General features: G+C 40.0%; 1 protein-coding gene across 3 annotated transcripts in view; it reads right to left on the bottom strand.

The window, feature by feature from the left end:
* The window catches only part of helz2a (helicase with zinc finger 2a), a 109,840-nt gene that overhangs the window by 40,233 nt on the left and 54,989 nt on the right, over positions 1-14,618 (bottom strand). For all 3 annotated transcript variants that reach the window (XM_048550288.2, XM_048550287.2, XM_048550289.2), the window contains 5 exons: positions 13,377-13,514; positions 12,469-12,627; positions 9,939-10,083; positions 5,834-5,950; positions 1,213-1,405 (listed from right to left, as the gene is read on the bottom strand). In XM_048550288.2, coding sequence (XP_048406245.2) covers positions 1,213-1,405; positions 5,834-5,950; positions 9,939-10,083; positions 12,469-12,627; positions 13,377-13,514 — 752 coding nt within the window. The remainder of the gene's footprint in view (positions 1-1,212; positions 1,406-5,833; positions 5,951-9,938; positions 10,084-12,468; positions 12,628-13,376; positions 13,515-14,618) is intronic.

The following is a 14,618-nucleotide window of genomic DNA, read 5'->3' as shown; positions in this document are numbered from 1 at the left end:
ATAGTTATTGGGGATTCAACAGGCAATGGATAATTATTTTTCCAGCTCCAAAGGGGTCTCTTGAATAGAGTGTTGTCTTCCCGGCATCAACTAAAGGATATCATTGAATGATTGCAGGACATTCATCAAAGGAGAGACGAACAGCACATGTCGTGGGAAACAGTGGTGAGGTGAGGAGTACGATTGAGCAAGGACAGTACGAGAGATCAAGGCCTCAAAGGACTTCCAGGATGGCATGTAGGTAAATGAACAAAAGTGCTAATGAATACATGCCTAGAAAAGGGTGCAATGCATAACGCTTCATATTTCAGATCAGATTTGGGAAAAAAAGAGCTTTGCATGACTAGAACAGCATCAAGATCAATATCCTCACAAAGATTAACTAATGATGTGATATGGGGAAAAATAACTAATTTAGCAGCAGGAAGTTCAAGAGCACTTAGCAGCAAAAAAGGATGTGTACTATTATTCAAATAAAATTGCCAAGTTACATGCACCAGTTGCCACATTATGAGACAACTTGATGGTTATAATGGAGATCTGGGTTAGGAATGGCAATTCAGCATTTCTGGCTATACAATATATTCAGGAGGGGTAGGGATAGTTAAAAAGACAATAGGAGGATTGGCTGAACTGATCAAGGATTATAATACAAACCTAAAGACAGACAATATATTTGAGACTTCAAAGACTGGGATCCATATGATTAAAGATAGAGAACCGATAAAAGTTGTCATCATGTCGTAAAGTGTTTACTACAGCATCCAAATAATGACGACATAGAGGAGCAAATGCTGGGACAAGCTTCTGAGACATGTAAAAAGAGAAACATATGTGACTTCAATTACCCGTGTACAGATTGGGAAAGAAAAGAATAAGAGGCAAGTCAATGAAGAAATTTAAGCCAATTAGTGAGGGCTAACATGGATTTCACAGGTAGGTCATGTCAAACTTATTGCATTTTTTGAGAAAGTATGTAGTTTTTTGACAGCTCCTTCTCTACCACCCCAGTTATTTCTTCAAAACACTCCCTCAGGGAGAGATAATCTGGAAAAGTCGGTCATGGTTCACTGAAGAACATGGCTCACCAACATGAGATGGCACAGCATTTCATTCTCCTTGTTTCAAAAATAAATTAGATGTAAGAAATGAAAACTGATGATCAGAAATCTACTTCTAAAGATGCTTTAGAGGATAAGAATTTAACTTTACCTGTTTTGCTTGTTTATGCGCAACAATAGGGATTAACAGTTCTGGTTCAGTGCACATGGCACTCTCATCCACCAATACTTGTTGCACACTCAATTGTTGCAGAGCTTTGCTGGAAGAAGTGGCACACGTACAAAGGATAACATCATGACGATTTAGTTCATACTTGCGTGCATCATTGAGCAATTTCTTGTACCTAGGAAATTATTCCAACTGTCAGACCAAAAAGTAAACTTTACAACATAGTATTACAGAACTCTCCTGAACATTTGACATAATCTCAGCAGAAGGCCTATAGAAATTTCAGAAATAGCATAACAGTGAGGGATCCTTTGCAAATTCAGTCAAATGTATTGTCACCAATATAATGTAGCAACAATAATATTGGTATCTCTGGCAGCAATTTAGAATTTTAACGATAGCTTGGATAGCCAAAGAATAGCAGAAGAATGAGCATTTCTGCTACAGAATTTAAATGATAAACATAACTGCCCACTGGTGAGATGTTCCCTATCAAACAGCACACCAACTGACCCAAAACCTTAACTAAAAATATAAAACACGAACTGAAAAGTCTTTTTTCTGATGAAGGGTCTAGGCCCGAAACGTCAGCTTTTGTGGTCCTGAGATGCTGCTTGGCCTGCTGTGTTCATCCAGCTCTACACTTTGTTATCTCGGATTCTCCAGAATCTGCAGTTCCCATTATCTCTCTCTTTTGCAATAATATGAAGCTTTTGATTGTGGTCGTACCATCTTTAAGGAACCACAGAGGAAATATCCAGTCCAAGCGCCATACAATTTAAAAGATGGCATTTAATGGCACTGGAAAAAAAAAATCCCTTGCTGGAAATTAACAATGAAAAAATTACACCAACCACATATTTAAAATGTTATGTCAGTGAGATTCTGCTCTTTATCACCAGTCAGGTGCGTGCTTTGTGAAATGTTCAGTGAAAGCACCAACTAAGCTACACACGATGTGGACGAAAAGAAGGGTTTAGGTTAGGACAGTGCCAAGCTTTTTACAATTCATCATATCAACTATCAGCACATGCCTATTTAGCCAAAAATGAACAAAATGTCATGCACTGGTTAATCTATGTCAATTAATGATTAGTTTAGTAATCTCATGATGCAGCAAATCTCAGCAGACAGAAAAGATAAATTAAACCTGAAATTTATTGAAGAGGTAAGGAAGAAACACCACCATCCAACTGAAAACCCACATGTCATCCTGGGTCTTGAATTCTCCAAATCTTATTCTATTGACTGGGCAGCACAAGTAACTTGCAGCTCCCTAGGTCAAATGTAATTAAATTACAGCTTTTAACCATTTTTTCAAAAGCAGTGATTTCATTGTAAATTATTGCAAATTAATCTGAAATTAGATTTAAAACTCTGTTTACTGCTTCAGATCTGCAAGTCTGCCATGTCCACAAACTGCTGTGAAAGCGAACAAAAGTGGGAGATAGAGTGATGGCATACTGTCACCTATTATCCCTTGGTGAACATTCCTGGCACACATCATGAACACACCAAAAGAAAAATACTTGGAAAATAACAAAAAGTAGTGCAGCAAAATAAAACAAAATTAAACACAACAAGGCTTACCTTTCCTTATTGAAAATTAACCTAGGCCTTCCAGTCCAGTCCTGCCAGTTTTCCATTTGATCTGGACAAGTAGCCCAGGAATGTTCTCAGGAAAATACTTCACCTATACTGTGTATTGCCCTGATTGAAGACAGGGTAAAGATATTTCCCGTTACATTCTGACAGATCGTGGATCCTCAGGATTTAGTTATTAAGTGGGCTATTCAACTGCTGTCAGAGTGCAGACAATCATGAGGAGGTCTCGGCAACAGGTCTAACACAGTTGATTCTACTCCCAGCCTAGACAGAGTCTAGACGGTGCATTTAGCACAGGAGTCTCAACTTCAGCATGCAAATAAGCTTGTGGCTAGAAATTGCTGGAATAAAGGGGAATTTATGCTACAGGAGGAAGAGCTGTCCTGGGGTGGAAATGTCAACGGTAGGCTCACACAACTAATATAGGTTTCTCTGTAATTTAAGTCGTCATAATTGATCTCCACCTCAAATCTATTTGACACACACTCTTATACGCTTGTGATTCCTCTATCTAACAAACACTTGTGAATCTCAGGCTCGGTCATTTTAAATGACTCAATCTCCACAGATATTGGCAGGAGTGCTGCAGATGATCACAACCCTGTATTGGAAAAAGTGCTTCCCGATTTTTGACTTGAGGACTTTAGCTCTAATTTTAGGATTGTGCACATTCATTCTGGATGCTTTCGTCAGAGGTAGTGACTTTTTTTTTCCATTCTCAATGATTTGATTGAATCATCTGTCTAAACTCATAAACCAAGTTCACGCATGTCCTTTAATCCCTGGTGTCATTTTAGTGAATTTAAACAATACTCCCCTTTCATTGCGAATATATCTCTTCTGATGAATAGCACTTAAATTGTTTCTTTTATTCATTCATAGGGCGAGGGTGTGACTGGTTAGGTCAACACTTATTACCCATCCATAATTGCGTAGAGAGCAGTTAAACACGTTGTTCTGGGTTCTGAGTCACATGTTGGGCAGATCAGGTCAGGATGGTAGTTTCTCTCTCCAAAGGACATTAGTGAACTAAATCGGGTTTTCTGACAATCGACAATCGATTCATGGTCATCTTTAGACTCTTAATTCCAGATTTTTATTTAAAATAAATTCTGTCAAATGGATTTGAACCCAAGTCCCCAGAACATTACCCGAGCCTCTGAGTTAACAGTCCAATCATAATACCACTAGGCTTTCACCTCGCAAATTCAGTGGTCCAGATACAGACTAACCAGGGGTCTGCAAACGGAATCTTCACTTCCTGACTTTCAAGCTCCTTGGATAAAGTCTAATATACCATTAGCCATTTTAATTACTTCTTGTAATTGTGCACAATCTTTTGCTAATTTTTTAATCAATTTCCCTTCATTCCTCCACGATTTCTGATCTTCCAACAAAACATTCCAATTAGGTAAAACATATTTCCTCAATCTTCATTGCACTTCAACTGCCATAACTTTGCCCAGTTACCTTGCCCAGGCTGTCTGTTTCCTCGCTGTCAAATTGCTGTCAAATTCTGGTATGTTACACATCATTAAATCCAACATAAGACTCCATTATTCAATGTAAAACAAACTGTTCGGTAACTGTCTTTAGTATATTCATTAAATCAATTCTGCACCGTGGACAATAAAATGTCCTGGGGTAACCACATGGTTTTTGGCAGGTAGCTGCTAGTTCTCTGTAGCTCTACATTACCACCCCACCATCCCACACTCCCCCACCCCACTCTAAATTTCAATCCATCCCATTTCTAATGCCTGACTGCGTCTACTGAAATCTCTTGATTTTGTAAATATAAATGTTGTCATCTTCCATTACAATTTTGCTGTCTTTTGTCTGGAACTTGTAATTCGGAATGTTTAGCTACCAATCATGCCCAGCTTGTAGCCAGGTCTCTGACAATGGATACTAATCCTTGACATCAATTTGTGTATTATGTTCATTTGATTTATTTCTTAGGCTACATGCATTTGTGTATAGAAATTTCACTTGTGTCACAACGCCAACTTGTTGACATGTTTTCTTCGTTAAGATCAGAATCTCAAAAACTTTCAGGTCCAGAATCCACTTGGCTAATGGGTGCAGCTTAACCCTGGTTTCTGAATCAGCTACAGCACCAGTACACCACTCAAAGGTGCCCAAACAGTTCAGTGGGGGAGAAAGATGGCATAACCATTCTGTCAAGGGAAGGATGTCTAATTAAAGGGACCATGAATTACAATATCTCACCAACACATGGATTTATCTTTTAAGGAACCACAGATTGGTCAGGAGACTTGGGAAAGCTGCTTGCCGTGCCTCTCACCCACAACCTGACAGTTCTGCCTTTGGAATGGAGGGGCTACAGTAAGTTGAGCTTTCTTGAGGTGGGGAGGAAAAGGACAACACACAATTACACAGATGTGCTTATAAGGTGTAAGCAGCAGCAGTGTGCTCCCTTCAACTTGGAAACATTTCACCAAGGACTGAGGACACCATGAGGTATGAAGGATGACTGAAGTTAAGACCTTCAGGTAGCTAGACCACCCTGACTTTCCAGCATACTACTGCACAGCACTCCTCAGAATAACCTTGCAGCTCTAATCATTCACTCTTTCCCCCTCCACCCTCTCTCCAGGCACCTCATGCTTTCACTTGAATCATCAACACTCACAATCACCATCAATCAATTGCCCTCTAATACCCATGCTTCAGTTAACCTCCACAAATATTATCCTTTGCTCCTGTTCTCACAAATATTATGAACACTCACAATTCTCTGTTTTTTCACCTATTCTAAAAAAAAGTACATAACTTGGGAATAGGCAGCGAGCTGAGGGGTATTGGCCAATCAATGACAGGCACCTTGACAACCGTCAATAATGTGTACCCGCTGCTGCTGATTAAATAATAAGGTTCGATGGATGTATTTCAAAGCAAGTACAAGCTACTTGTACAAATTATACAATAAGCTAAAAGCAAGAAAAATACACAGGTAGAATTTTTTCTGACTTACTCCACTATTTCGTCTTCTGTCACTATTGTTCCACCTTGAATTTTTTCATCATATGCCTTTATTCTCGGCGCAAAAGGATTAGATTGTTGTCGTATTTTGTAATGTAGTGTTATTGGCCTGCAACAAAAAATACACCACAGTTAATTATTAATTCTAACTTCAGCCAAAGGCTGTTCCCATACACATAAAGCACTGGATACACAAGGGTTATTTCTGTAACAACAGACCTACACTGATCTTAAGCCAATAAAATAGTTCCTTTAATTGAAACGCCTACATGCAAGTATTAACTCAAGTGAAGATGAAAGTTGAAAATCATAGAATTGAATAATTCAATTGAAGAATCAGAAAGGAGGCATTTGTCAATAATGAAGTTGTTTAAATGTTATATTCAAGTCTTGGGTGAATTTAGGGTTCTTGAGTTGGATTGTTCAGCATTTAGAAGTAGAATCCTCCACTATCAACAGCCTAGGCATTACCATTGATGAAAAATTAACTGGATCAGCCGTACAAATACCACGGCCACAGAGGCTAGGAATTCTATGTCAATTAACTCACCTCTGGACTCCTGAAAGACTGCTTCCATCTACAAGAAGCAGGTCAGGAGCGTAATGGAATACTCTCTGTTTGGTTGAATGAATGCATCTCCAACAACACTCAAGAAGCTTGACACCAGCCAGGACAAAGTAGCCCACTAGACTGTGTCCACCCAGCATGTTCAACTTTTAGTCCCTCACCACCAAAGCACAGTGGCAGCAGTGTGCTTCAGGAACAAGATATACAGATGCAACTCACACAGATTCCTTAGACAGCATCTTCCAAAGCTAAAAGCAGTGTCATTTCAAAGGACAAGGGAAGCAGATACACACGAACACAACTGTTTTTAAGTTCCCCTTTGAGCCATACACCATTCCATATTGCGGCTCCATCACTGTTGCTGGACCAAAATTCTGGAATATCCTCCCTGACAGCACAGGGGATAGCAGCTCCCCATCACCTTCTCCAGGGCAATTCAGGATACCTTGATCAATCTGGTGAGATTCAAGAACTGATTAACTAAGTATTTACAGCTGGTACATTTGGCACTTCTGTCAAAAGTGCACATCTTTTCTCTTTGGTTAGTTCCCAACATACCCTTCTCTACTTCCACAGCAGTACCCAAATATAATGGGCCCTTGGTCATTCCACACAATAGAAATGGTGCTCTTCCTTTCATCATGGTTATTTTTATCTTGGAGTTGTAGCCACAAATCTCTTCCTCCGTTTATGTCATTTTTCTTCCTTCGTTATTCACTTCTTATGCTCATGATCAACTGCAGCAATAATTTAACTGGCACCATTCAGCTCAATTTCCTTCCCTTCTCAATTGTGTCATCCTAGAGACCAGCAAAACTGTCACTCTCACTTCTCCCTACATCCTCAATGAGGTTGGCCACCAAGGAAAATGCCAGGGATACCACCGGGATCACATGAGCAGTCAGGTGTTGGGGAGAGTTGCAGGGCACGCAAAAGATCCCTCTCAATAATTTTCTCAATAACTTCAGAAAAATCCATTCATAGATTTTTCTACTTACTTTTCATGGCACCTAGAGACATAAATGCAAAATAAACTAAATATATTCACTATGCACCAAGCTTGGCTGCAAACAGGAATAACGTTCCCTTAAATTTCTATCAGTGCTACTTTAATGTAGTCAGCTATAATACTGAAATAACCAACATTAATGAATTAAGCCTCAACAATTGAAAATATATAAAAGAAAACTATATGATTTACCACTGTCACTCAGTGGCTATAATTGCAGCATTCATGTGCAACAAGAAGTAGCATAATCTTGGCATATCAATCAGTTGGTCAAGCTTGAGGCTTTTAGAGCAGAATTTTCCCAGGACTACCAAGACAGCCCTGGAGGCAAGGGTGTAAGGAGATATGGAAAGACATGTAATGGCTGGCTCCCTGACACATGTATGGATATTTCTCAGAATTAGGCCAGAATTAGATTTCAATGACAACCCCACTGTGCAGCTGCTGAAATTTGCCTAGGGACAGCAAGAGTCACTTAAGTTACATTTTCCAGGCTGTAAGAAATTTTCCCAATGACAAATTGGCTCCGTGTTGTAACAGAAACCATAAAGTGGATTGGTGGTGAAGGATCGATGGCTGCTCAATGTGCTCCCTTACCTATTTAGAGATGTCAATGGGAGTCTGAACCATGGTGTGTTGATCATACTTCCATGACATGGAGCTTCTGCAGGGTTCAAAATATATCAAGCCATAGATGCCATCGACCCCAAAAATGGCCAAATCTCATGTGAAAGTTGATGTGAAGCAACCAATCAGAAACAAAAGTTGCTGACTTATGGAACTCAGGACTTTTTCCCAATCAGCTGCTCCTCCGATAACAGGCTCCTCCTCACCGATGTCTCTGCTGACATGCTCACCAGTGAGTACCACAGCACAAGGGCAGGAGGGAGGTAGCATCAGTGAACAAGCATGAAGGATCAGGAGGTGGAGCATTGGAGGGAAGGTAGCTGGTCTGTGGGACAAAGCCATTGGAGAATGTATGCAGGAGTTTGCAGGACTAGATCAGGAGTGAGCAAGTCTGCGAGAAGAGGACAAGGAGGGGTGGAGCAAGAAGGCTGAGGGCATGGGATGGTGTGCAGACAGTTCACAAGGTACAGTAAACTGGGTGTCTAGAAAGTGCAGTGAGGAGAAGCTAATGGGTGCAATGGAGCAAACAGGGGATAAACAGAGTGACCATAAAGGGCAGAGGGACAAGTCTATCAACAAAGGCTGGGAGCCAATAAAACTTGATATCAGTGATAATGAATTCCATGAAAATGAATGTGTGTGTGTTTTTTTTGCGAAGTATGTGCCCGTAATTGAACAAAAACTTCTGTTGGGAAATTTTGGCTATTTTGTTGTGCCAATTTAAATAGTGGTCTAGGAAAGTTTGAGCTTTGCTTGTGTGCCCTGGCTTATGTTTAGTGGAGATTTGATAAATATTGAAGATATTAATTCACTATTCCCACTCTGCCTGCGAATCCAAATAAACCAAGAGTGCACACACGACAAAAACAGAGATTACTGTTATTTAGGTGGCTGCATCTCACCAAATGAAGATGTTAGTGAAAATGATAAAGTACCATTGCCCTCCCTCACATTGAAAATGAAAAAAAGAGGCCCTTGGGAAGTCTCAAGAAGCCCCTTGGTAGCAATCATCACCAGGTTTGTCCCTCTTTCATGTGCATGGACACTGCTCCATATTTCTGGTTGGGCTTCATAGGTACAGCTTCTTCAGAAGTGCAGAGTGAACCTCCAGTCAAAGCAATTCATCACAATGCCAGACTATCAAAAGGAAGATTGGATACGTTCCATTTATGGCAATAGTTGTCGTGAGGCAAGTTTAAATGTTCAGGTTGCGTGTAAGTGAATGAGTGAGTGGATGAATGAGTGAATGGGTTGGATTAGTAGGTGGACGGGGTACATGGGTTAGATTTCAGGTAAGTAGGGTGGTAGATGTGTAGGATTTTAGGCAGGCAGCTGAGTAGTTGGGAAGGATAGCAGGTGAGTAGGGTGGCAAGCGGATAAGGCAGTAGATTAGTACAATGGCTAGATGACAGGTGACCAAGTATACTGTAGCTGGCTCGAAGATTAGACAGATTAGTTTGGGGAGGTAATCCGGTTTTGGGGAGCAGTTCGAGCTGGTCAGGCAGGTAGTCAGTTGGTCCATGATTACTGTGGTCAGGAGGAGTAGTCGGAAGACGAGGTTCATGAAGGTAAGGCCACTGGAGTGCTTACAAGGTCAATATGACCGAATAAGGAGATCAGTTGTATTGTTACCCACAGTTGTAGGATTTTGCTCTCTAATATGTCCTGTGTAACTTCAGGTCAGTAAATTGCAAGTGTCTGAAATCTCTGGTATGTGAGGACTTCTTTGGGGTCCAGGTGCATATATTGTGTGTTACATTTGAGCTCTGATGATCTGGAGTCCACAGGCCTGGGTCTACTTATAATTTCAATTTGTGTTACTGTACAAAAAAAGAACTCACCATTAAACAACATCTAATTAAGTACTAATATATTTGCAAAAGAAATAGCCACCTAAGGTCAGGTTTCGGTTTTCCTTCCCTAACTGACTTCTTTGAGATCATCAATTGGCTCCCAGGATACGGAAAATCCACCATTTCCATCTGCTCACTGTAAACACGGAGTGGTTTCAGATACTTATGCAGCTTCAACAGGTATTCTACAAAGTAGATATGGGTGTAGAAAAGTAGATTTTTAGAAACATATTCAAGACAGTGTTCACATTGATAAGTGTCCTCTCTGCTTAATGCCTGTATGCTCCCAGCTTAAAGTTAATAAATGCAATCTCAGCTCTAATCCTATTGAGGAATGTTTACACCACAATTACCATTAAGTAGCATAAACCACCAGCTTCTGCATTGGTTGTCTCTGTTTCAAGACCGATGTCCATAGTCTGCCAAATTCTTTTTTCATCATGAATGTAGTAATGAACAATGAACAGATAATATGATTTGTCATCTTGATTGAGGGTTAGATATTTGCCAAGATATGAAATAATAATTCTCCTGCTCTTCGTCAGAGCCCACCCAAAAAACAGAAAGAAGTTTCTCTTAGCTTTCTTTCGGAATCAGAAGGTTTAGAACTCAATCAAGGCTGTTGCTTTAAAACGGCACAGTGACTCAGTGGTTAGCGCTGCTACCTCAAAGTGCCAGGGACCCAGGTTCAATTCCAGCCTCGGGTGACTGTCTTTGTAGAGTTTGCACATTCTCCCTGCGTCTGTGTGGGTTTCCTCTGGGTGCATTGTTTTCCTCCCACAGTCCAAAGATGTGCAGGTTAGGTGGATTGGCCATGCTAAATGGTCTGTAGTGCTCAGGGGATGTGTAGCATAGGTTGGTTGTAGGGGGATGGGTCTGAGTGGGATGCTTCAAGGGTCAGTGTGGATTTGTTGGGCCAAAGGGCCTGTTTCCACACTGCTGGGATTCTATGATCTATGAGTGTGGCTTGGAGAGGGAGCTATACTGCTGGAGGTAGTGTCTTTTAGATTAATTGGCTATCAAAGCTCCATCCGGCAGCTCAGGTGAATGTATAAGATTGCATTACACTTTCAAAGAAGTGATGCGGATCTTTTAGTATTCTAACCAACACATCTATGTCAACCAACACCATAGAAAATTAGAACTTATTCAATTTATCTTTGTGGGATCCAGCTGACTGCAACAAATGCCAGGCAACAGTATTGACTCTACATAAAAATAACCCAATTTTCTACCATGCTTTTAATCAACTTGAGGATGTGATAAGGTGAAACATAGAAATTATTTTACATTGACAATTTTACGAAAGCACATTTCACCCATACAAGTTAGAGGAAATGAAAACATTGCACCAATACTTTATGCTGTACATTTCTGGAACACATCTGAAGGCCGATAAAGAGATCTTTCAAAGAATACATAAGTGGAATCCTTGGACACGGTCACACAATGTGAAGAACAGATTTTAAAAATGTTATTGATATCCCTCTTCTTCTGAAGTACATAAAACCAATGATAAAAGTTAGTTCAACAAATAGAAATACCAGATGGCAGTGGAATAAAAGACATTCTGATACCTCCTCTTACACTGGTTGAATTCTGCAACTAATTGTTTAGTGCAGAACAATATTAGATTTTGTGCACATATGTATTTTTCATACATATTCTACTTGAGAGTAAGGTAGTTTTGATATAATTTTAGTGGTTTATGATAGAGACCTCTCAAGATACTGGGTGTAGTCTGGTTGTTCATGTCTGTATGTGTCAACATGCAAAAACATACATGGTTTAAACAATGGCATTTCCAGAACGTCCACAAGTTATAATCAAATATCTGAGTTAGTCTCAATAAAATAATGAATGACCACATGTGCAAGTCAATGACAGAATGTGACTGACAGGCTGGAACACTGTCAAATGGCAGGGAAGGCATCAGAGAGTTTACTCAGAGTCTTCACATTCTATGTGTTTTCGCAGTTGGACCACCTAACTGGAGCCTAATTGCAGCACATAAGGATCAAGTTTATACCAAATCACCTCTGGAGGCAATTTGTCACATTGGGTGGATCCTGCGCAGAGAAATTCTGCAGATGAGGACCTCCAGCAGCAACAAGCACCCATTGGCAACAACATCCTGAGCACTATGAACATGCCCAGTAATCCAACCCTCTCCCCAAAATTTCAATTGATAGAACATGTCTACATGGCCCCAGTGATCTGAACTTTGCTTCTCTCCCAAGGCACTTTCACCCTGCAGTCACAGCCTTAGCTTTAACTATCACTAGTCATGGCTTTCCTGAAGCTGTTGACATGCTGTTCCTCTGGTTGGGCCAATAGTTCTTAAAAACTGGCTATCAACTTTAAATGGGTGACAACCCAAGCAGCCACTCAATAGGCCACCACCAGGAATATGGCTCCCTGGGTCCCAGCGATAGTCACAACAGGGCTGCCTCTCACTTTAAGTTATGGTGGAGTGCCTTCTGTCATCCCTGTAAATTCAGCCAACTGAGTCGGTGACTGAGTATAAACACAAGGCAATTCAAGAGATCACAGTTTGACTGAAACATTACCAGCAACAACGTTGACAGACTTGTTTGAAGGTCCACAGTAAAGTATACATCTTTTATGTTTGTCTTCCTTGCCCAATGAATAGATTTTTTTGTCATAATCATAATTCATTTTATGAAACCAATATACGATGTGAACTCCAACCACCGTTTTTCCTGTTCCTACAATGTAAGGTTACTAGTGTTAATATACATTATGAATACATAATGAACCCATCAGTCACTATTCAATACATCACACAACAGAATAAAATCATGTGTACATAGCACTCAACACTTGATCATTTTGTTCTTGATACCACAGTTATACACATTCAGTTCTTGCTTCCAGTAAAACAAAATCTTTATTGTTGAGATGAAAAGTATTTTCTTCATAATAAATAGTAGCCTGTAATAGTATAAAAATTCTTGTTTCTGCCACGAATACTGCGGCTAATACCACTGCTAAGTGAATCTCCACCTACCCATTAAAGCATGAATAGTGAATACAACATTTCTCCTCCCTGAACCACACATAGGGATTTCTATATATTTTTATTTTCTAATTTTTCCTCGACACCATAATCCACAGACAGTAGTAGATTTCTGCTGCATCACCCAAACTTTTCATTCTTGAACGTTAAGTGTATAATTATTGTGACTTTGGGGAACTGTCTCTCTAATTAACAACTGTGCAACCAAACAGTACAGGCACACGAATCTAGGACTATCATTTGTGTTAAGGATAAACATATTTAAAAATATGATTGGACCAGCCAAGCAGTTTCTACATCACAATTTCCAGCCGATTTTATGTAGCCTCTGTGGATAAAAGCGTGTTCTATTCATTGCTGATCATCGACTTTTGTTTCTTGTCCAAAATATTTGGAAATTTACATTCTTTATTCTTCATCTGCCTAGTCTTTTCTTACCTGGTGGTCCTTGAATGAGAGCAAAAGAGCTTCCAAGAGCTTTTTGAACTGCTTGTAGTTGGCTTCTATTGAGTTCTTTGAATTCAGGAATGCAGTAGTTGGTCTGGTTCGATACAGTTAATGGTGATTCAGGGTTATCTGTTTAAAAGTGTCATGGGTTAGTCAATGTTGAGAGAAGAAATATTAATAAAAGTAAAAGTAAATGTCTAGGAACACACTCAAAAGAGAATATTACACATTGCAAGTATTCCTCCATGTATTATCAATATTTCTCTTCATCACAGAATCACAGAAGCAGGAAGTCATCCTTTGGCCCACACATTACCTAATGCCAATCTCCCATTTATTTTCCCATATCCTTGCACATTATTTCTAACCAAATAGCCACCCAATGCCCTCTTGAATGCCTAGGGAAGACTGAAAGATTATGGCCAGTGCCTCCGCAATTTCCACTCTCACTTCCTTCAACATTTTTCAGCATCTCAGTCCCTGGGCCTTGTTAACTTTAAGCACCAACAGTCTATCCAATACTTTTCCTCAGCGAATACTTTTCGAATTTATCTAGTGACAGAGTTTCCTCCTCTGTGTCTATGGCCTGGGTAGCATCTCCACCTTTGGTAAAGATGGGGGCAAAGTATTTAACTAAAACTGCAGCCATGCCACCTGCCTCCACGTGTAAATCCAATTTTAGCTGTCTAATTGGCCATATTCCTCCTATGGCCACTCTTTTACTATTGATTTGCTAATTGAAGACTTTGGGAAGCCTGTTTTTATGGTGGCTGCCTGTCCTTTCTATAATTGCTCTTTGCCTCCCTTACTTGTTCTTTTTTAACCTCCCTTCTGAACCTTTTATGTATCTTTTAGTCTTGATACCTGTATTAAATACATTTTTACTTCTTTTGAAGGGGACTGGCAAGGCATTTGCATGAAGCAGGGGGTCATTTCAAAAATCTCTTCATATCCATAGAAGAAACAACCACATCAGTCAGATATAGAAAATAAGGTTGATCAGAAGCAGATCAAACACACAAAGTCAACACCCTGTACTTGTCTTCTACAACTTGGTCCAGTTCCATTCCTTCCATATGACCCTTACATCTTCAGCATGGTTCCCTTAGTTTTCCTGGGTTCGTGATGCCTGTTGTGACACTAGAAGCAACAGCTTCTGCTGGCACCATCACCAACAAGCAGATGTAAGCTTCTGATTGGCCAGCAGGACTCTTACCACTGAGACGCTTAATA

Source organism: Stegostoma tigrinum, chromosome 19 (genome assembly GCF_030684315.1).
Source record: "Stegostoma tigrinum isolate sSteTig4 chromosome 19, sSteTig4.hap1, whole genome shotgun sequence".
Classification (NCBI taxonomy): domain Eukaryota; kingdom Metazoa; phylum Chordata; class Chondrichthyes; order Orectolobiformes; family Stegostomatidae; genus Stegostoma; species Stegostoma tigrinum.
This window is presented reverse-complemented; position numbering and strand designations above follow the sequence as displayed.